We start from the raw sequence: 20151 nt of genomic DNA on the forward strand, positions 1-20151 counted from the left end.
TGCATGGACAGAATTGTTGCGTGCCACTTTGGCAAATGGGTTGGCAAAGCAACAAAAGCAGAAGCCACATTTGGGCATGTATGCCGAGTCAACATTACAGCATCTGAAATGCTGTTGCAAGAAAACTGTAGGGGCGGGGGAAAAAAAACCCCATTATGTCCACTGTCATGATTGAAGGTTTTCTGTGCCCTCGATATGTACCGCATGGCCATCCTCTAAATAGAAGAGAAACAAAACACATTGTAAGACACCTTTAAGAGTTCCACAAAGAGGCTTATGAGCAAGCTAAAAATGCTGTGTGCCAGCTCGTCTTTCCTGTTTTTTTTTTGCCAGTGCCGAGTTGTTTCCCCATCCAATTGTTCCACGCTGAAATAAAATATTACTACATGTACCTAACCTTTGTGTGCTGCCTTCAATTGACAGTGAAATATCTCATGTGGTTTTAGATGTATTCCTTATTTAGTGCTTCAGCGGACAAACCCTGGTTCAGGTAGGGACAAGTATGTTTGGCCTTAACCTTGGATCATTGTATTGTATGAGTGTGTGTGTGTGTGTTTCAGTTTTATTTTACAAATTACTGCTACTTTTACAAATTCCTGCAAAAGGCTGTCCTACTTGAATACGTGTCCCAAAGCAAGCCTATGTAATAGTGATATTTAATTGCTCAATCAGCAGTCAAAATGCTAGCCAATAATACAAAGCCTTTACTTCTTAAATATAAATGTATTTTTTTAAAAAATATAATCATTGACATAGAGTCTGTCCCATGGTTCTGTATCCATTATCAGCTCTTCATATTCAAAGCCACACGCTCCAGATACTTTTCCATATATATATAAAATCCCTACAAAATTAACAATAATTTAAAAGCAGGAGAAGTCCTTTGGGTAAACTTGTGCATCTTGGCAGCTTCAAAATCCTACCTTGAAGAAACGGCCTTATTCAAAACACCACTACTGTATTTCAATATACACCATAAATCTTCAAAGGTTCAAAAGGAAAATAATTTTGCTTTGGACTAGCACCTCCTGTAAATAAATATTTTGCTGAAGTGAGATACGACAGAGCCGTCAAATGCCTTTTGCTTTTTATATTTCGTTGGTCGGTTGGAAAAGAGATGCGTTACCATTCAGGAAAACCAAAAAGGTGATTAATCCATCTCAAATTCCGGCTTCCAGGGCTTTTTATTTCCGGCGTTTTGACCTCAACCGTCCTTCAGGCTCTGGTAGTTTTTTCTTTCCTTTGGAGATGTTCCTCAATGAATTTAGAGAGTGAAATTGTTGCAGTCGCCTTGAAAGCTCCTGCCCACATGCCTCCTTTAAGGCTTCGGTCTTGTGTTTGTCCCAGCGTAGGGTCCGAGAAAGAGCTTCCGAATCCTCTTTGCAAATCAGCTGCGACAGAAAACAAAGAGATTTAGAAATGCTCTTTTTCTAACTCAAATGCTGGTAGGGGGGCGGGGGATAATCAGTCTTCATTCACCCACCTCTAAATCTTGGCTGGCCAGACTGAGTTCTGGGGCAGGCTTTTCTTTCAGCACAGCAACAACGCAGGCGCTCAGCCGAGTCCTTTCGACTGAGCTTGGGCCACTGCTCCCCAGGTCCACAGTATCGGTGCCTCCTCCGGATTTCTTCTCTGCTTCTGATGCTAGACACAAAGAGAAGAGTCCGTGCCTCTTAAAAGGAGACATTTGAAGCAAGGTGTCAGGGTTCCAAAGTAATAAATCCATTGCAAGCAAGACTCCAAGGCATTTGAACTCCTCAAAGATCACTTTCATTGGAAATATCATATGAGCACATATCTGGTGAAAACCAACTCTGATTTATTTACTTATTAAAAGTAAAAGATTTTCTACTTCCTCAAAACCATCAGTCGCACGGTCCAATCACTGCACAGTCCTGACAACCGGGTGGCATCCCTCCGCTTTCTTCCGACCAAGTGTGAAAATGTCCTTGGTTTTCAAAAGAAAGTATTTTGTTTTGGCTAGAAAAATCCCTCTATCTCAAATCCACCCCCCCCAACCCTCAGTTCCAGTGTGGCAACACTGAAGTGGACAAAACGGTTTCGGTCAGGTGAGCTTCAGGGTTAACACAAGAGTCCCTTGCAAACCTTTCTGTCACTATTGCCACCAGTAGTGTTTTTTTTTTTTTTCAAAAAACACTTTTATATATAAAGGTAAAGGTTCCCCTCGCACATACGTGCAAGTTGTTTCCGCCTCTAGTGGGGCAAAGGCGCACGAAGCGCTGTTACTTTCCCACCAAAGGGGTCCTTGTTTTTCTACTTGCATTTTTTTTAATGCGCTTTCGAACTGCTAGGTTGGCAGAAGCTGGAACAAGTAACATGAGCTCACTCCCTTACATGGTGCTAGGGATTCGAACCACCGAACGGCCGACCTTTCTGATCGACAAGCTCAGCGTCTTAGCCACTGAGCCACCGCGTCCCTATTATTTTATATATAAGCCTCAGTAAACAACCAAATCAGATAAAGAAATAAAAGAAAACATGCATGCACTATGTCCACTGCATAGCAGCTTACAATCAATGGGATACATAGCACTTTGGCTCAGAATTAGAAATGTTCCCTGTCTGGCTATAGCTGGCAAACCAGCAATTATTAATCCGTTTAGAGGGTTTCTCAAGGCCATAATGTTTGTAAGGTACAAATACTGGGCCTGTTCGAGTGTAACACTAATTTGAAACATGCTCAAACCTGCACAGAATGGCTTGTTCCATTCCATTGAATTTGGCTCGCAGAGAAAACCAGCTTTATCAACCGTGCTTTCATCATGGCTTGCTCGAAAAAGCTCCATAAATGAATGTCAAGGAACTCATACCGCATCTAGCATTGTGCTGGCACCAAGTAAAAAAAAACAAACCCAAAAACCACAAAAATTCTGTGGTTGCTATTTGAAGGGGAAGGGTATATTGGTCTCGACTTACGACCATAATTGAGCCCAACGTTCCCGTTGTTAAGCGAGACACTTGTTAAGTGAGTTTTACTCTTATTTCACGCCCTTGCCACAGCTCTTAAGTGCATCGTTGCGGTTCTTGAGTTAGTAACATGGTTGTTAAGTGAATCTGGCCTTCCTTCCCCATTGACTCGTCAGAAGGTTGCAAAAGGGGGATCACACGAACCCCGAGACTGTCATAAACACGAGTCAGTTGCCACGTGCCTGAATTTGGATCACATGTCCATGGGGATGCTGCAACCATCATGAAAAAACGGCCGTAAATCACTTTTTTTCATTGTAATTTAGAACGGTCACTAAATGAACTGTTGTAAGTCAGGGACTACTTGTACAGCTGAGGTATAGACCTGAGAGGTATATTAGTGTTAACATGCTCCTTCCTTCCTTCAGTCAGCCTTGGAAGCCATATTTTACTGAGAAGCTTCGAGGCTGCCACATTTTAGTGCCTGGGAATTTGGTGGTGGTGGGGATTTCATAGAGAGGAGGAAGATTAGACTCAACAACATTCCTTTCTCAGAGAGTCAAGGACATGTTGCCCTACACCTGGAGGGGAGTGACTGGGGGGAATGTCTCCAGTTGGGACGACGGTTTGATTGGGCCATGTGATGGACTGGTGGGTCTTTGATTTCTCCTTTGGGAAGGGAAAACCCAGAACTCTCAGATTCGGTTTTGCCCAGATGTGCCAATATGACTTCTCTCATAAATTTCTTACTTGGATGAACGCTGAATGAGAATGGGGAGTTTCACTGGACGCTGACACCTTCCTTACTAGGCAGTATTTCTCCAAATGATCTTTATTACCTTGTGCTGTGGGTGTAGCCTGATCCTCCTTTTTTATGGCCTGCAGGTACAGTTCCAGAAGTTGACGGGACCGTCGCTCCTCTTCCCGCCTATCCAGGGTTTCCTGAAGGCTGGCTTGTAACCTCTGGGTTTGGAGCGGATTCTCTGCAAGTTCTCCAGCCAGATCTGAACACGGTACATCAACGAGTTCCTGGAAGAAGAAGAGGACCCAGCACTTGGTAGCCAAGGTGAGAGATGCTCAGGGCTCCCCCATTTAGTTCGAAGCCATCATTAAGTGTGGCCATTAGAAGGAATGCCAGCTTCTCTGGTGGAAGATTCCAGAAATTGGGTGGCCATATAAATAAATCTACTAGCTCGATACCTGTGCTTCGCTACAAAACTATGTGGTCGGGCTTAGTTTTTGGGGAGGAAAATAAGGGAAAAAATTCTGGCTCTCCCTACCAGCATCCATTGGTATTCATCTGGCTAGCCTCCTGTCAGTGTGCGAGAGAGTTGAGGGCTGTTTGGAAACTGAAACAGTATTTGCTGTGTGAGCAATAGGGAGACAGCAAGGAGCCTGGGCGTGGGCATTAGCTCAACTCTTCTGTACTAAAGCTGGTTGCTGCTGTGAAACTGAAACTCGTCTCCTCTGCTTGTGTTTTGCACTTGGAACAAGTTTCTTTTCAGGTGGGGAGGGGGAGTAGAACTCCTTAGCATCAGAGCATGTTAATAATAATAATAATATAGGAAATACTAACACTCTGATGGTCATTTTGAAAAATCCTTTCTTAGTGAGCACCTAGAAGCCAAGAGGAGGAACATACGTGCCGAATTTCCAAGTTTGTAGGCTTTACAGTTCTGGAGATTTTGTGATGATGGGTGAGGGGTCTTTCGCTTCTATATATATATATAGATTTATTTCAATCAGTATATAAAACCAGGCTGGATTTGATTTAAATCAACTCAATTTAAATCATGATATGATTTAAAGTAGTAAACTAGTAAAAAGGCTTGATTTAAATCAACTCGATTGAAATCATAATTTTAAAAGAGCAACTGTCATCTCTATCCTGCAGCGGCTCCTCCTCTGACTCACTGTTGACTCACCAACAGTCCCATTCAACTTCAATGGGATGGCTGGCTGGTGAAGCGACAGTGATATAACAAGGTGAGGGACGTGGCAAACAGCAGGTGAGTGGATGCCCGCTAACAGGCGCTGCCAGGACGGGTCTGAAATGACAGGTGCTCTTTAATATTATATTTATAAGCAGCTTAGAAGGTTTCACTTCCATTTTTACTGCTTGCCCTTCCTCCTCACTCTTAGAACCTGGTGGTACAGGTGCATTTCTCTTCAAACCATCATACAGTTTGTAACGTACATAGATTTGCAAAACAATGGGATAAAAGAATGTTCCTGAGCTTTGTTTTATGATTTATCTCATGGATACTGTGAAATTGTCTGAATGCATCAATGCAGTGCACGTTATCTCAGTTTGCAGAGCTTGGGATTCATTGAATGAATTTACCAAAAATGTAAATATTGCAGAATATACAGCCTCGTGCTACATAACTTAAGCTCCATTTCATGCTGAATAAACTAAATTATTAATGTATCTTAAATAGAAAACCATCTTTAGATAGATTTTTTTTTACTCCAAAAGCATTCCATTAAAATAGTTTTTATAAAAATAAAAATTAAATCATCATTTTTTAATCCATTCTGTATAAAACAAAGGTGACAAGAGTAAGAGGCTGGAACAAGAGATATTGTAGACTTGACCTTTATATACCTGGAGGTCTTCTTCAGACATCAGTACGATGGTAGACAGATCATTCTTCAGCTGCCTGGCCAAAACTTTCCATTTTTCTCCACTGGTGTCCACTTCAGTTTTGTTTGTGATCTCTTCCTCTAGCCAAGTTGTGCCCTCACCTGAAAGGGATAGAATTGTGAATCCACTAGACATTAAAAATTAAGAGATGTGTGTAATTTCACACACTGGGCATCACCCAATGTCAGAAAGAGTCTATTGGCACCATTTCACGCTAACAGGGTTTATTAAAAGGAATATAGGCTTTCATGATTGCTTATGCCTTTTAAAATTTCTCTCCCCATCCCCAAACAAACATCTACAAACTTCCCCAAGTGTAATAATAAGACATTCAGAGGACCAACTGATCCTTGAATTCATCCTCTGAATGTCGATCAAAGTTATCTAAACTTTGTTTGCAGTTCTTTGGCTCTGAACTTCTAAAGCATTAATTCCATACCTGTGCTGGTCCATTTCTCATTCTTGGCTACCACCTCAAATTTGGTGTTTTGGGGCAGGCACAAAAAGTAATCGTTGTCCTCTATTATGGTGCCGTCTTCAGCCAGTACCAAAGTGACAGGCTGTGAGGCCAAGTCAATTGCTAGCAGATGGCAGGCTGTGGAAAAAAGAGGACAAGGCGGAATAATTTCTCTGCATCGGCCGAGAAGGTTTCTCGGGTTAAATTTTTATTTCCTACCCTTTGTACCAGCCCTTAAAAAAAAAAAAAACACCACGGGTTCAGATTTAGCCTTTCAGATTACAGATTAACAGAGTTGGGAGGGACCCTGGAGGTCATTTAGTCCAACCCCCAGCCCAAGCAGACCCTGCACCATTTCTGACAGAGGGTAGTCCAGTCTCTTCTTGAAAGCTTCCAGGGATGAAGCTCCCACAACTTCCAAAGGCAACTTCTCTTCCATGGGTTGATTGTCCTCACTGTCAGAAAATTCCTCCTTATTTCTGGGTTGAATCTCTCCTTGTTCTGTTTCCATCCATTGTTTCTGGCCTTCAGGTGCTTTGGAAAATAGCTTGAGCCCTTCCTCCTCTCTGGGGCAGCCCCTCAAATATTGGAAGGCTGCTATCCTGTCTCCTCTGGTCCTTCCCTTCCCTAGACTAGCATGCCCAGTTCCTGTAACCGTTCATCTTATGTTTTAGCCTCCGGTCACTCCCTCTTGCGCTCCCTCCCTCTCTTTCTCTCCCTCTTTCTTTCTCTCTCTCTCTTTCCTTCCTTTCCTTTCTCCCTCTTTCTCTCCCTTTTGTTTTCTTTCTCTCCTTCCTTTCCTTTCTTTCTCTTTCTTTTTCCTTTCCTTTCTCTCCCTCTCCCTTTAAATATTGGAAGGCTGCTATCCTGTCTCCCCTGGTCCTTCTCTTTCTCTCCAGCAGCGAATACTTTAATGCCCAGGAAACAGAACATCTGTATCCCTTCGGTGTAGAGCAGTAGTACAGTAGGCCACACTGCCCGCACGGCCAAATGTGCCTGCTAGGACCCCCAAAGCAGAAAGTCTTACCTTTCCTCTTCAATTCCTGGAGGCTGGAGGCGGCCACTCCAAGCTGTTCCTGTTGGCCCGTCCGCCTGATCAGGCATTGCTTCAACAGGGGTAGCCTTGAACCGCCTTCTGCCATCGCTTTTTCTTGCTTCCACTTTCCTGGGGTTTGAATTCTATTGTGGAACAACCACCGTTCACTGCAGGGAGCCAATCAGAGTCCGGCAAAACCTTTCTGAGGCACTCTGGGAGATGTAGTTCAGTCTGAAAGGCGCCATTTCCCCATATCTTGTGGCATGATGGGGAATGTAGTTTTCACCCCTGCTCAAACTTCAGTTTTGTTGGAAGGAAAAAAGTTTGTTTGTACTGCTTAGTCATCTTCCCGCCTAAACATCAATAGGTACATTCTTAGTTTGTGAGTGTGATTTTATGGATTCCAAAATGTTTACATTTCATAAGGTGACATTTTAACTTTTTAAAGTACACTACATATCTTACGACAGGCAGGGCACTTCTTAATATTTTTAGCGTTTCATGAACTCCTTACACACATTATCTTAAGAAGGATGACATTGCAAAGGACTCTCAAGGCCTCTTAAGAAACCAGGAGCGAGTTAAAAAACAGGTCAGGATGCTGTAGAAATCATTAAGTGAGGTTGTTCAATCCCAGCAGCTGTTGTGTTTTTGTGCAATGCTATCCAGAACGAAACATCCTTTACATCAGACTCTCACTTCATTGCTAAAAAATTGTAAAAGTTTTTTTATTTTTTAAAGACAAACACTAACAAACACAAACATAAAACATCAACATAAAACCATGTTCCAAAATACAACGTGTCGGTTGGTACATTTTTTTCGTGCAATGTCACAATATCAACAGTCTTCCCCTTCTAAACATACATTCATATTACATAAGTCAACTATACATATTATGTTATATTATATTGTATTATTATTGTATCATTATTAGACTCAACTATAAATTTACATAGTTCTTATCGAGTGAATCTAAGTTTTCAAAATTCCTAATATCTTCTTGCCTTCCTCCAGATAATGTCTGATTAACCTCGATTTTAATGTTCTTTTTAAAAATTCATATTCTTCACTATTTGCTTTAATTCTGTTGGCTGCTTAGAAACCAAGGCACAAATCAAGTAAATATAACAAATATCTTAATCTGGGTTGTCCAAGCTTGTTAACTTTTAAGACTTGGGGACTTCAAGTCCCAGAATTCGGGGAATTCTGGACGTCTGGGAGTTGAAGTCCCCAAGTCTTAAAAGTCGCCAAGGCTGCACATACCCACCCTAAATAGACTTGTCTACATCTTTCAGTTGCAGGATTGTATATACAGGTAGTCTTCAAGTTACAACCGCAATTGACCCCAAAATTTATTTTGCTGAGTGAGACATTTGTTAAGTGAGTTTTGCCCCCATTTTACGACCTTTCTTTCGCCACAATTGATAAGTTAATAACCAGGTTGTTAAGTGAATCTGGATTCCCCATTGAACATTGCTTGTCAGGAACCACGTGACCATGGGGATCATGGTCATAAGTGCGAAAAACGACCATAAGTCCCTTTTTTCCATTGCCATTGTGGCAACTTCCAACAGTCACTACATGAACTAAGTCGAGGACTACCTGCATTTATCTAGTTAACGCTGGAATTCCTTTTGTTTCTAGAAGATCTTGAAATCCCTAGACCTTTCCTTCGAGTGGGCATAGTCCAAAGCGAGTCCCTTGCCTCCTTTCGAAGGTCCAGACCCCTCCCCCCCCCAGCCCCTAATTTGGGAGACCCCCCGACTGCAAAACCATTTCTCTCTCTCTCTCCTTCCTTCCTTCCTCTTTCTTTCCTTCCTTCCTTCCTTCCCCTTCCTTCCTTCTTTCCTCCCTCTTTCTTTCTCCCCTCCTTCCTTCCTCCCTTCCCCTTCCTTCCTTCCTTCCTTCCTTCCTTCCTCTTTCCTTCCTTCCTTCCTTCCTTTCTTTCTTTCTTTCCTTCCTTCCTTCTTTCTTTCTTTCCTTCCTTTCTCTTTCCTCCTCCTCCCTCTTTCCTTCCTTCCTTTCTTTTCCTTTTCCTTCCTCCTTCTTTCTTTCTTTCTTTCTTTCTTTTTCTTTCTTTCTTTCTTTCTTTCTTTCTTTCTTTCTTTCTTTCTTTCTTTCTTTCTTTCTTTCTTCCTTCCTTCCTTCCTTCCTTCCTTCCTTCCTTCCTTCCTTCCTTTCCTTTCCTTTCCTTTCCTTTCCTTTCCTTTCCTCCTTTCCACTCCTCAGCGCTTCCCCGATCGGCGCCTCGGGGCTCGATTGCTCCCGCCTGGTCGGCCGCCTTCCTCGGCCCTCGCTTCCAGCCCCGCCGCGATTAGCCGGGTCTGGAAACATGGCCTCCTCGGAGCAGGCTGAGCAACCTGGGCAGGTGAGCACCCCTGGGCCGGAGCGGGGGTCGGCAGAGACCGGGAAGAGGGGGTCTCCTATCCCTGGGAGGTGGAGAGGGGCGCCTGGGGCCCTCGGCTCTTTGGAGTTGCAAAGCGGGTGGGGGAACCCAGCTCCATCCGAGGAAGGGCAGATATGGGGTGCCCTTTGCCCCATAAAGTGGGGGGAGAAAGAGGAGAGGAGGGGGCGCCCCTTTCTTTGTCCCGTAGAGGAGGGGGAGGAGGGGGCGCCCCTTTCTTTGCCCTTTGCCCCATAGAGGAGGAGGGAGGGGAGGAGAGGTGGGGGCGCCCCTTTCTTTGCCCCGTGGAGGAGGGGGCGCCCCTTTCTTTGCCCTTTGCCCCATAGAGGAGGAGGGAGGGGAGGAGAGGAGGGGGCGCCCCTTTCTTTGCCCATAGAGGAGGAGGGAGGGGGGGAGAGGTGGGGGTGCCCCTTTCTTTGCCCCGTAGAGGAGGGGGGAGGAGGGGGCACCCCTTTCTTTGCCATCCCCCCCTCTCCATCCCCCCATGTAGGCTCTTAGCCTAGAAATCCCTAGGAATACCCTGGGAATAGGGGAAGCAGAGGGTTTTGCGTCATAATGGGAAGGGGGAAGGAGGGGGAATCCCATCAATGAGGTCTTCTATCCTCCCCCTCCCCTAAGAAAAAGACAAGGGGGAACCCCCCAAAGGGGGTGGAGTAGAGGACTTGGGGAGGGGGAGAATCATGGTTCATGGTGGAGGGGCAAAGGGGTGGAGGAGAATTAGCTTCTGCTCCTCTGGAAAGGACCCAGGCAGGGCAAGGAGAAAGTCCCTAGCCTTTGTGGCTGTCTGAAATTAAAAGCAGCAAAAAAAAAGAGAGAGAGAGAGAAAGGGTAGAGAGGGATCTTTTTCTTCACATGGCATCAGCCCTCTCTCTCTCTTTCTCTCTCTCCCCCCACCTCTCCAGAGGGAAGGGTGGGCACTCATTCCAGCAGAGAGAAAAAAGAGGTCCTGGGAGGGGTCCCTTTTTGAGAGAGGTGGGCAGTTTCTAAATAGGATCGATCATTCTGGCGATCAGTTGACTTCTCTTTAGTTGGGCGTGATGGAAGTTGTAGTCCCGCTTTGACAGGGCAGTAGGGCACCCAGGCACAGTCTGCAAATCTGCAGGTTCCACTTTCTCCCAGGAAAAGGCATGAGAGGTTTTACCTTTCCATGTCCGCAGCCTGGGAAAGTTGAGGTCCAGAGTAAGAGGGATGCAAAACATTTGAGGACAGAAATAAAAACCATGTTTCTCTTTATCGTACTTAAAATTCTTATATCCTCCTGAATGGATTCCTCTTATTTGAACCCAGGCATCTCAATCAGCTGATTGACATTGGGTCAGCCGGGGTGCCCACAAGTCACAACCAGCATTGCCAGTTGCGAGAGATGCCTAGAAAGGCTGGGGATTCCTTTCTAGGAACACAGGGAGAACTTTCTTATTTCATTCATTACCTTTGTCTTGCAATAGTATTTTATCCAGGCCGTTGATCCATAGCACCTCATAGTAGCAAAAAATAAAAATATAAGGAACCCCTCTGGTACATATGAATAGCTGTGATATTTGTACATGGCTGTTTATATTTACACAGTACCTATTTTGATTTATTTCAGCATGTCTGTGTGTGAGCAATCCCACTATTTGTGCATGATTTTTCTTAATCCCTTTCTATCAGTGAACCATGGGTTTATTTTTAAGCTGTGCAGAACCACAATTGTAGGTCTGTATCAGGACTGGCACTGACTTGATGCAGGAGTCTGGTGATTTTCAATTGAAAGCTGATGTATTTAAGAGACTGAATAAGTAGCAGAAAATTATTCTGCAGAAAGCCTCTATCTGCCCTTGATTTTTACACACACACACACACACACACACACACACTGTCTCCTGATTTTCTCTCTTAATCCATTTCTTTAGACACGTCCATAAACATTTGTCATTTTCTTACTCCTTCATCTTAACCTGAACTGATTTATATGGCTCAATAATCTTCCATAATAGCCAAATGAAGTTCTAATTGGATGAATCATTTAGGCTGTGTCTCTGAGGAGTCTGGAAGGGCTTTTTTTAAAAAAAAAAACAAAATCCGTACATTTATGTAAAATTCAATAAAGTCTTTAAAAGGGGAAAAAAAGACAAGCAATTGTGGTTTCTGAGAAGATAATAGATGAGGGCAGCTGAGAAGTTCCGGCTCAATACGCAAGTTGAGAAGCAAGAAAGAGGCAGGCTTGTAATCATTGGGGCATCTTTCTTGTATCACAATGTTACAGGAATGAAAAATGCTTGTAATAAAAAAAAAAATTGGGAGGGGAAGGTACTTTTTTTCTACGTGCTCTTCAACTCTCTTCAACTCTCTTAGCACAGGGCTTCACAATCGTTGTTATCCGAGGGGACACACCAGACTGTGTGCAACATGTTGAGAGCCACTATCTGAAAGTTAACGGGCCAGCAACTCTTTCAGAAGAGCTCCCAGGAAGTTTAAAGTCCCCCCAAAAAGGCTCCTTAAGCACCTACAAGTTTGAAGCACCAAATTTGCCCCACTAAACCTGCCCAAATTATAAAAACACACACAAAAATGGGTCACACCCGTTTGGGGGGCCGCCAAGAATGTTAGTAGGCCACACTTTCTGAACCTCACTTCAGAAAAACCTGGAGATATCGCTGCCAAAGGTTTCCTTTAAGCACCACACCATACTGCTACCCCTCCCGTTCTTTCCCCATTCTTTTTCAATTCACAAACTTCTTGAATGCCACATAAAGACAGATAACAACCTGCTTGAATATTAATCAGTAGACAAACCTTCATCGGAGTCTATTCATATTGCCCTTTCATCTTTTTTTTTTCACCTGCAGACTCTGGAGGTCAAAACATTTCTTAGACTGTACAAATACTAACGTATTAATTGGATTTGCCATCGTACGTGGTGGCGCACGGCTGTTTGTTAGTCTATCAGTTGCACTGGTTTTTGTTTTTTTTCTTATTCATTCAGTCACCCATCTTCCCCACGGCTTTCTGTCTCCCTTCCCCACATCCCTCCCTCTTTCCAGAGTCAGCAATCTTGTTTTCGTTGAGCTTTTTGGAAGAAGGGGCTTGTGAGTGGATGGTTCTCTTTTGGCAATATAAGATCAAATAGAAAGAGAGCCACAGAAGAAAATATACGGTGGGAGTCAGTAAAAGATGAACTTGGCTGCAGGAAACAGGAAAGTGGCTCTCTATATGGTATACAGGGAAAGGAGGGGAACCACTGTTATTTTAGCCCAGGGGTCCCCAAACGTGGCAACTTCCAGAATTCTCCAGCCAGCATAGCTGGCTGAGAATTCTGGGAATTGAAGTCCGCAAGTCTTAAAGTTGCCACGTTTGGAGACCTCTGTTTTAGCCTATATCAATATAATTCCAATGTTCCTACCTGCCTGACATATTAATATCAACATTTACAGGGGAGTGGGCTCACCTAACATATATTTACCCAACATCTATTTCTTCTGGAAGAAGATTGCTACTGTTAATCTAATGGTGGATCCCATAAAGGTGTGAAGTTACCCCTTAGGACTGCCAAGGAAGAGCCCGTTATAAACCAAACTCGGTGGAAGGAATTTAGCCCAAAGAATTGGGGAGTAGAGCAGCAGCATCTCCCTGAAAACACAAAATATTTGCATTTTCCTTGACTGCCCATCTGGGAATTAGAACTATAAGCTCTCTGTGTTGCATCTTTTTTTCAGTATTTGGAATTATTTGAAAATTACTGGAAGTGAGCAGAGCAGGAAGCATATTAACTGGGTTCTTGAAAAAAGACCTATGGCGGGTTTGCATATTTCCCTTTATTCCTTGTCCCACATCTGAAACCTTGATAATCCAAGCTGAGGCCTTTTTAAAACAGGCCATTTCTGTTTTTTTCTTTCTCTCCTTCCTTGGCCCCAGTGTTGTTCCTGATGGCCTTTTATATTCATGTGAGGAATTCATGGAACTGCAAAACAGAAAAGGGCACCGATGAAAATCTAATTTCTCCCTGCATTATAAGGGAGAAAGAGTCAAACATTTATTAACTCTCTTCCACTTAATTTTCGTGCATCGTATTCACTGGCCACATGTCTGGCCTGGACTTTTTCAATGAGATGCAGCAGACAAGGATATATTGGTCCAGAGGTTGGAACCAGATTCTGTCATTGACGTATGCATACTTCTGCTTTTTTTTCCTTTAAATAAGAAAAGGGCAAACTGAACATTTTTTTTGGTTACATTTTATCAAAAAAAAAAAAAAAAATCCCTCTGGCTTTGGGACAGTCAACTGCTTTTGTTTCGAAGCCAAAACAAATGTAACTTTGAGGTTTCTACAGATGGCAGTAATAATACCGCTGCAAAATGTTGCCAGTATTTGTTTGGTAGAAGGCAGCTTGTTGAGCGGCAGAAGCAAAAGCCAGAACCGGGTGTGGATGCCCTTTTAGGGTCCCCTCTAGCCAACTGCTTCTTTGCTCATCTCTGACGTTGATTGATTTTCTTCTGGGGATTAGGATGGGAGATTTACTTTGACTCTTCTTCCTAAACTGTGTTTTACAGCTCTACAGTAATTAAAAGAGAAAAAAGAAATTTAGAACAGGCCTGGGTGGAACATAAAGCAACCCTTCTTTATTTATATATGTTCCTCCTGTGGGATCGGCTTCATAAGCCCAGGAAAGGATGTAGCTTATTTATGGAGTTGCCAATAAATGTAAAACCAGCTAAGATTTTTCCGATTTCCTGCTCTCTGGTCTTTTTAAAATAGAGGTTGAACTTGTGACTCTTTCCAAGGAAGGGAAATGCTTTGCTCCTGAGTTACCTGCCCATTTTCCTTCTTCCTCTTCCCCTTTGGGCTTATGGTTTTGTTTTTTTCCCCCAAAGCAGCTTTTCAGTTTTTCCTTACAACTCCAGAGCTTTAATAAAGGAGAATATTTGTAGCTCGGGGTTAACATGAGGGATGCTTGGCGCTTTCTGAGCTGGGTTGTTTTCTTGCAGACGTTTTATTACCCAGCTAGGTAATATCATCAGTGCTAGTAAGGAGTTTTGTTTGCTGTCAGTTTATATTTTGGTGGCTTGTTTGGGGTGGTGTTAGTCAGTCTTTGGTTGGATTGTTTCCTGTTGGCTCTTTGGCAGTATTTTATTGTTAAGAATGTAACAGCAGAGCGTCAAGTAAGCAATACCCCAATCAAACTGCCAAAGAATGTAAACTGACAGCAAACCCCCTCCTTACTAACACAGATGATGTTACCTAGTTGGGTCATGAAACGCCTGCAAGAAAACCACCAGGCTCAGAGAGCACCAAGGTCTCCCTCAACCCCAGGGCAGTTGTAGTTAGTCTTACTTTGGTACCAACTTTCTACTCTCCCTTCTGCCAAGCCGCAGACTGAAGTCACACCCCGAGCCGGTTTGCAAGAAACAGCCTGAGCTATACAAGTGCATTAAACTTAGTTCATATCCAGGTAGCACCCTCGAATGCAGGTGCAAAATCCACGAGTCCCTCATTTTAACTCTCCGTTGGTCCTAATCCAGCAACGAAGCAGAATTAGATTTGTACTTGAAATGTTCGTATGCTTGAAATGAAGAGCCACGCCACTTTAGACCAGACCAGACCATTTATTCTAACATTGCTAATAATCAGATTTAACAGATAATCAGAGTTGGAAGGAACCTTGTAGGTCATCTAGTCCAACCCCACTGCCCGATCAGGAGACCATAGACCATTTCTGACAGATGGCAGCCCAGTCTCTCTGTGCCTCCAGGGATGAAGCTCCCACAACTTCCAAAGGCAATTTTTGTTCCCTGGGTTGATTATTCTCACTGTCAGAAAGTTTCTTCTTATTTCCTCAATGATTGCAGCCTTTCCATTACTGTACCCTTTTAATTGCAACTTTTTTTGTAATAGAGGTAATCAATCCGTTTATTACAGTCTTAGATCAGAGACTTAAACAGGTAACCCTCGACTTACGACCACGATTGAGCCCCAAAATTTCTGTAGTTAAGTGAGACATTTGTTAAGTGAGTGTTGCCCCAGTTTGCTACCTTGCCACCGTTGTTAAGTGAATCACTGCAAGTCGCTAAGTTAAGAACTCGGTTGTTAAGCGAATCTGGCTTCCCCCATTGACTTTGCTTGTCAGAAGGTCGCAAAAGGGGATCATGTGAACCCCGTGACCGTCGTCAATATGAGTCAGTTGCCAAGTGTCTGAACTTTGATCATGTGATCGCGGTGATATTGCAACACTCATAAGTGTGAAAAACGGCCATGTCCTTTTCTTTAGGGCCATTGTAACTTTAAATGGTCACTAAATGAACTGTTGTAAGTCAAGGACTACCTGTAATAGGTTTGCACTCCTGGCAGTTCTCCCACCTCTGTGGTGTGTGACTGTAAGGTTGCTTAGAGATGACCATTGGGTGGCAGTCTAACCTTGGTTTTTCTTTGCACAGATCAGCTCTTCTGGAACTGAGAATGGAGCATCATCGCGAGAGGCCCTGGTGAGTGTGTGCAGTTTATAAGCCTTACCTGGGAATGGGAACAGAACAGAACAGAACAGAACAGAACAGAATAGAATAGAATAGAATTCTTTATTGGCCAAGTGTGATTGGACACAAGGAATTTGTCTTCGGTTCATAAGCTCTCAGTGTGCATAAAAAATACATTCATCAAGAATCATAAGATGCAACACTTAGTGATAGTCATAGGATGCTATATAAGCAATCAGATCATACTAGGGAACCAAATAAAACCATATAAACTGCGAAGATACAAGCAACAAGGTTATAGTCATAAGTAGAAAAGGAGATAGGTAATAGGAAGGATGAGAAGAAGAATAGTAATACAGTCTTGGTAAATAGTTTGACATTGTTGTGGGGGTTAGTTGTTTAGCAGAGTGATGGCATGAGGGGAAAACTGTTCTTGTGTCTATTTGTTCTGGTGTGCAGTGCCCTATAGCGTCATTTTTAGGGTAGAAATTGAAACAGTTTTATGTCCAGGATGTGAGGGGTCTGTAGATATTTTCACAGCCCTCTTTTTGACTCCTGCAGTACACAGGTCCTTGTTGGAAGGCAGGTTGGTGTTAATTGTTTTTTTTTCCTGCCATTCTAATTACCTAGACAAATCCTTTGCTTTCCTCCCTTCCTTCCCGTTTGCATTTTTTTTTAATATTCCGCTGTTTCTTCAACAAACAGCCTTGGGGCAAAGAGGTTTGTGGTCCTTTTATCTTACTTAAAGTGGATTATTCAGTAGGTAGATTCACCTATAACACTAAGTCACAACATAATGTGTTGTGTTAACCCAGTTAGGATTCGTGGACTGTAGTTCATGGCTTTGTAGGAAGTATAAACTCACCAGGTTGTGGCTTGCTTGAAAAAAGTGCATTGGATTGCAGTGTGTAGACATGAGGCAGGATGAATAAATAATCCAGAGAAGCTACAGTTGTCATCTGTTTATAAACTGGCCATTTTTGTAATACGATATTCAGCCGTACAACTTTTGAAAGACAGGTGGTCCTCGACTTAACAACAGTTCATTTAGTGACCGTTTCAAGTGGCAACGTCCCTAAAAAGGTGACTAATGACCGTTTTTCACACTTAGACTGTTGCAATATCACCAGGTCACCTGATCAAAATTCAGATGGCAACTGACTCATATGGAGTGTCCCGGGGTCACACGATCCCCTTTTGCAGCAAGGAAGGTCATAAAATGGGGCAAAATTCAGCCTAGCAACAGAAACGTTGGGCTCCATTGTGCTCGTAAGTCGAGGAACGATCTGTTACATTCCAGAACCCCTCACTGTTCTTTTTTAAAAAAACAAAAACCCGCAGACGTCGTTATTGCCCATGTGAACACTTAAGCCAGAATTTCCCATCCTGACATTTTGCAGACACACCAGGAATAAGCTAAGAAAGCCAGACTTGGTTTAACAGTCCCTCTTTCCCAACCTAACCTGGGAAGGATCTGCCGACCTAAAACGTCACACCCCTCTTGTGTGTCCACTTTCACCTTGGCATCATTGTGTTTTTTGTGTGTGTGTGTGTGTGTGTGTGGACTAGGAGTATTTGCTGCACATCCAGTACTTTCAACTCCTATTCTTTGCTCTACATCTCCCAGCAGTAATCTTTTTTTTTTGGTCAAGTTTATTACGATTATTATTTAAATAAATTAGCCCCTTTCTTGCTGACACCAATACCTGTACTTTGAAGAGAGAAAAATTTCCAAGGAGCCAAGGCCCAGCTAGCTTGCTCTTTTTCCCCTCTCCTCTCCTCTCCTCCTCCCCCCCCACCCCACACCCCTTGGCCCCCCACTCTGTGGGCTGACAGAAAATTATCTTCTGTTTAATTAACATCATCTCCCCTGCTCTTTATATACTGCCGCGTAATTGCTCCGAGGAAAGAGGAACGCATAGCAGCTATATATCTATATATAGACATAGATATAAAATAAAAATAATTCGTTGGGAAAAGCAGGGTGGGTAGCGGGAGAGGAGCGCACCGCAATGCTAAAACGGTGCCCTGGAATAAAACCTGATCTGGTGGAGGTGAGACCCCTCTGCGTACAGGGGCCCAGTTAAGAGCCCTTTGGGGGGAAGCCATGTATCATTCCGTGGGCGAGGGCTCCTTCCTCTCTTCCTCTTTTAATTAATCTTTTCTTTGGTTTTCTTTGGGTTTTTTTGTTTTTTGTTTTGCTTACTCTCCCGTTCCCTTCTTCCTTTTCTGCTTAGGCATCGCCTAATCCAATCTACCAGCACTGGGCTCTGCGGAGACCTTGAACTAATTGGATCGTTTACTTCCCAGTTGTAGCTTGACTCGCTTGCCTGATGTCTGCGTCGGGCTGCCCAATTGCCGTCCCTGTAGGCCAAAGGCTAATCTTAGACTTTTTTAGATCTCATGACTTTGCAGACCCAGTTAGGGAGCCCTTAAGGCTTTTTGGGGGGTGGGGTGGAGGGATAACCACAGACTTCTGAATCAATCCCAAAATCCTGTTCCAATTTCCGTAATCCACGGGTAGTCCTCGACTTAACACCCACAGTTGACCCAGCATTTCTGTGGCCGAGTTAACCGCTTGCTGAGCGCCTTTTGCCCCCATGTTGTGACCTCTTGTGCCACGGGTGTTTAGGGAATCACTGCAGTTGTTCCGTCCCTAACGTGGTTGTTAAAGTCAATCTGGCTTTCCCCGTTGTCAGAAGGCCGCAAAAGGGATTGCATGATCCCCCCCACCCCCAGGAGGCTGCAACCGTCATAAATACGAGTCAATTGCCAAGTGTCTCAATTTCGATTACATGACCATGGGGATGCTTCTTCTTCTTCCTCCTCCTCCTCCTCCTCCTCCTCCTCCTCCTCCTCCTCCTCCTCCTCCTCCTCCTCCTCCTCCTCCTCCTCCTCCTCTTTTCACCTTTGTTTCAATGGTGAAACATTCAGGAACGGTAGAGCCCTTAATAGGAACTATGCATAAGACTCAAAAAGGATTGAAAGAAAAGCACGATTTCTCTCTCGGGTAGCAGAAAGCATCGGTTTATCCCCCTCCTCCCTCTCTCCCCAGTCCTTGGCAGACATTGCCATGATTGAGTTCATGGCAGGGACCACGAGGACTAGAAACTTACCCGCAACCGTTTATGAAATTATCCCCCTTCGCCCTCTCCCCCCTCAAAGACCCTCGCTCCAGTTTATACCGCAAGCCACCCAGTCCCCTTGAAACAACCTTCTTCAAGCTTAAATAATCCGCGCTTTGTCCTCAAGCAGTGGCAAATGGGTCCAGGACGGCGGGGAGCCGCAGAGTCTACGATGACCATCGTTATTGTTGTTGTTGTTGTTATTATTAATAATTTTGGCCTCTCATTTCCCCGCTGTCGGTTTTGGCCTATTAAAGCTCCCTCTCCCAATGGGAAGGGTAACCTTGTGTTCGCAGGGTGTCAGCATCTCGCTCCAATGCCATTTACAGCCACGTTTGTCACTGTTGGCATGGGATCAGCGTCTCCTTGAGCCCAGATGCTCGCTGACACTCTCTCGCACTCTCCTCCCTTCCCCTCCCCTCCCTCCACCGCGTCCCCTTCGCGGAAGGAGGCTCTGTTTTCGCCCTGCTGTGGCTTTGGGCGCTCCTCCTCCTCCTCCTCCCCTTCCTTTCTCACTCTCTCTTTCTCTTGTTGTTGTTGTTGTTGCCAGAATTGGGACACAGGTCCATCCCTTTTTTTTCCTCTTCTGTGTTCTGATCTTTAGAGTTTGACGAAATATAATTGTGGGCCAGAAACTTAGCGAGAGAGGCCCATGTGCACGCATTAAAAAAAAAAAAAAAAGTTTGTTGAAAGCCCTTTCTATAAGTTACATAGAACCTGTCTTATCCACTGTATTTATTGCCTTTCTAGTCGCTGTCAGTTTTTCCATATATTAAACTTTTATTGGAAGAATGCATTAATTTGTCAAAGCCTTTTCTGTTATGCTTGACCTCTTGGTGAGATTTTGGGTCGAATCGCTTCTTTTTCCAGCCGCCGCCCCCGCCCTTCTCGGTCCCTTCTCATTCCTGCTGACTCTGTTTATTGAGTGGCGTCTTACTTTTTTCTTTCTTTGAGGTTTGCGCAAAATGCACTCTTTTAATCTATCGATTCCTTTTAATGTGTTGATCTGGACAAATACTGTCTTCCCACTGTCCACGGATGCCGATCTGCTTCCTCAAGAGGACATGTTTAAAGGGGAGCTGTCATCTTTGCTTAAGTCGCCCG

General features: G+C 43.8%; 2 protein-coding genes across 3 annotated transcripts in view; one reads left to right on the plus strand and one right to left on the minus strand.

The window, feature by feature from the left end:
• Positions 1-640: 640 nt before the first annotated feature.
• DFFA (DNA fragmentation factor subunit alpha) lies at positions 641-7384 on the minus strand. Of its 2 annotated transcripts, none has more exons than XM_026686455.2 (6): positions 7060-7384; positions 6015-6170; positions 5537-5676; positions 3768-3957; positions 1484-1644; positions 641-1391 (listed from the first exon to the last, which is right to left on the minus strand). In XM_026686455.2, exons 1-6 carry the CDS (start codon positions 7172-7174, stop codon positions 1185-1187), a joined length of 969 nt encoding a protein of 322 aa, XP_026542240.2. In that variant the 5' UTR covers positions 7175-7384; the 3' UTR covers positions 641-1184. The 2 variants fall into 2 exon arrangements, with proteins under 2 accessions (XP_026542240.2, XP_026542241.2); XM_026686456.2 differs by having other exon boundaries at positions 1484-1672; positions 7060-7237.
• Positions 7385-9327: 1943 nt separating this feature from the next.
• PEX14 (peroxisomal biogenesis factor 14) overlaps positions 9328-20151 on the plus strand; it is an 86820-nt gene continuing 75996 nt past the window's right edge. The window contains exons 1-2 of the mRNA XM_026686458.2: positions 9328-9439; positions 15887-15934. Of these exons, the coding sequence (XP_026542243.2) occupies positions 9404-9439; positions 15887-15934 (84 nt within the window). The 5' untranslated portion in view covers positions 9328-9403. The remainder of the gene's footprint in view (positions 9440-15886; positions 15935-20151) is intronic.

This window comes from Notechis scutatus, chromosome 16, assembly GCF_049901735.1.
Source record: "Notechis scutatus isolate UNSWTSFEM ecotype Mainland chromosome 16, rNotScu1.2, whole genome shotgun sequence".
NCBI lineage: Eukaryota > Metazoa > Chordata > Lepidosauria > Squamata > Elapidae > Notechis > Notechis scutatus.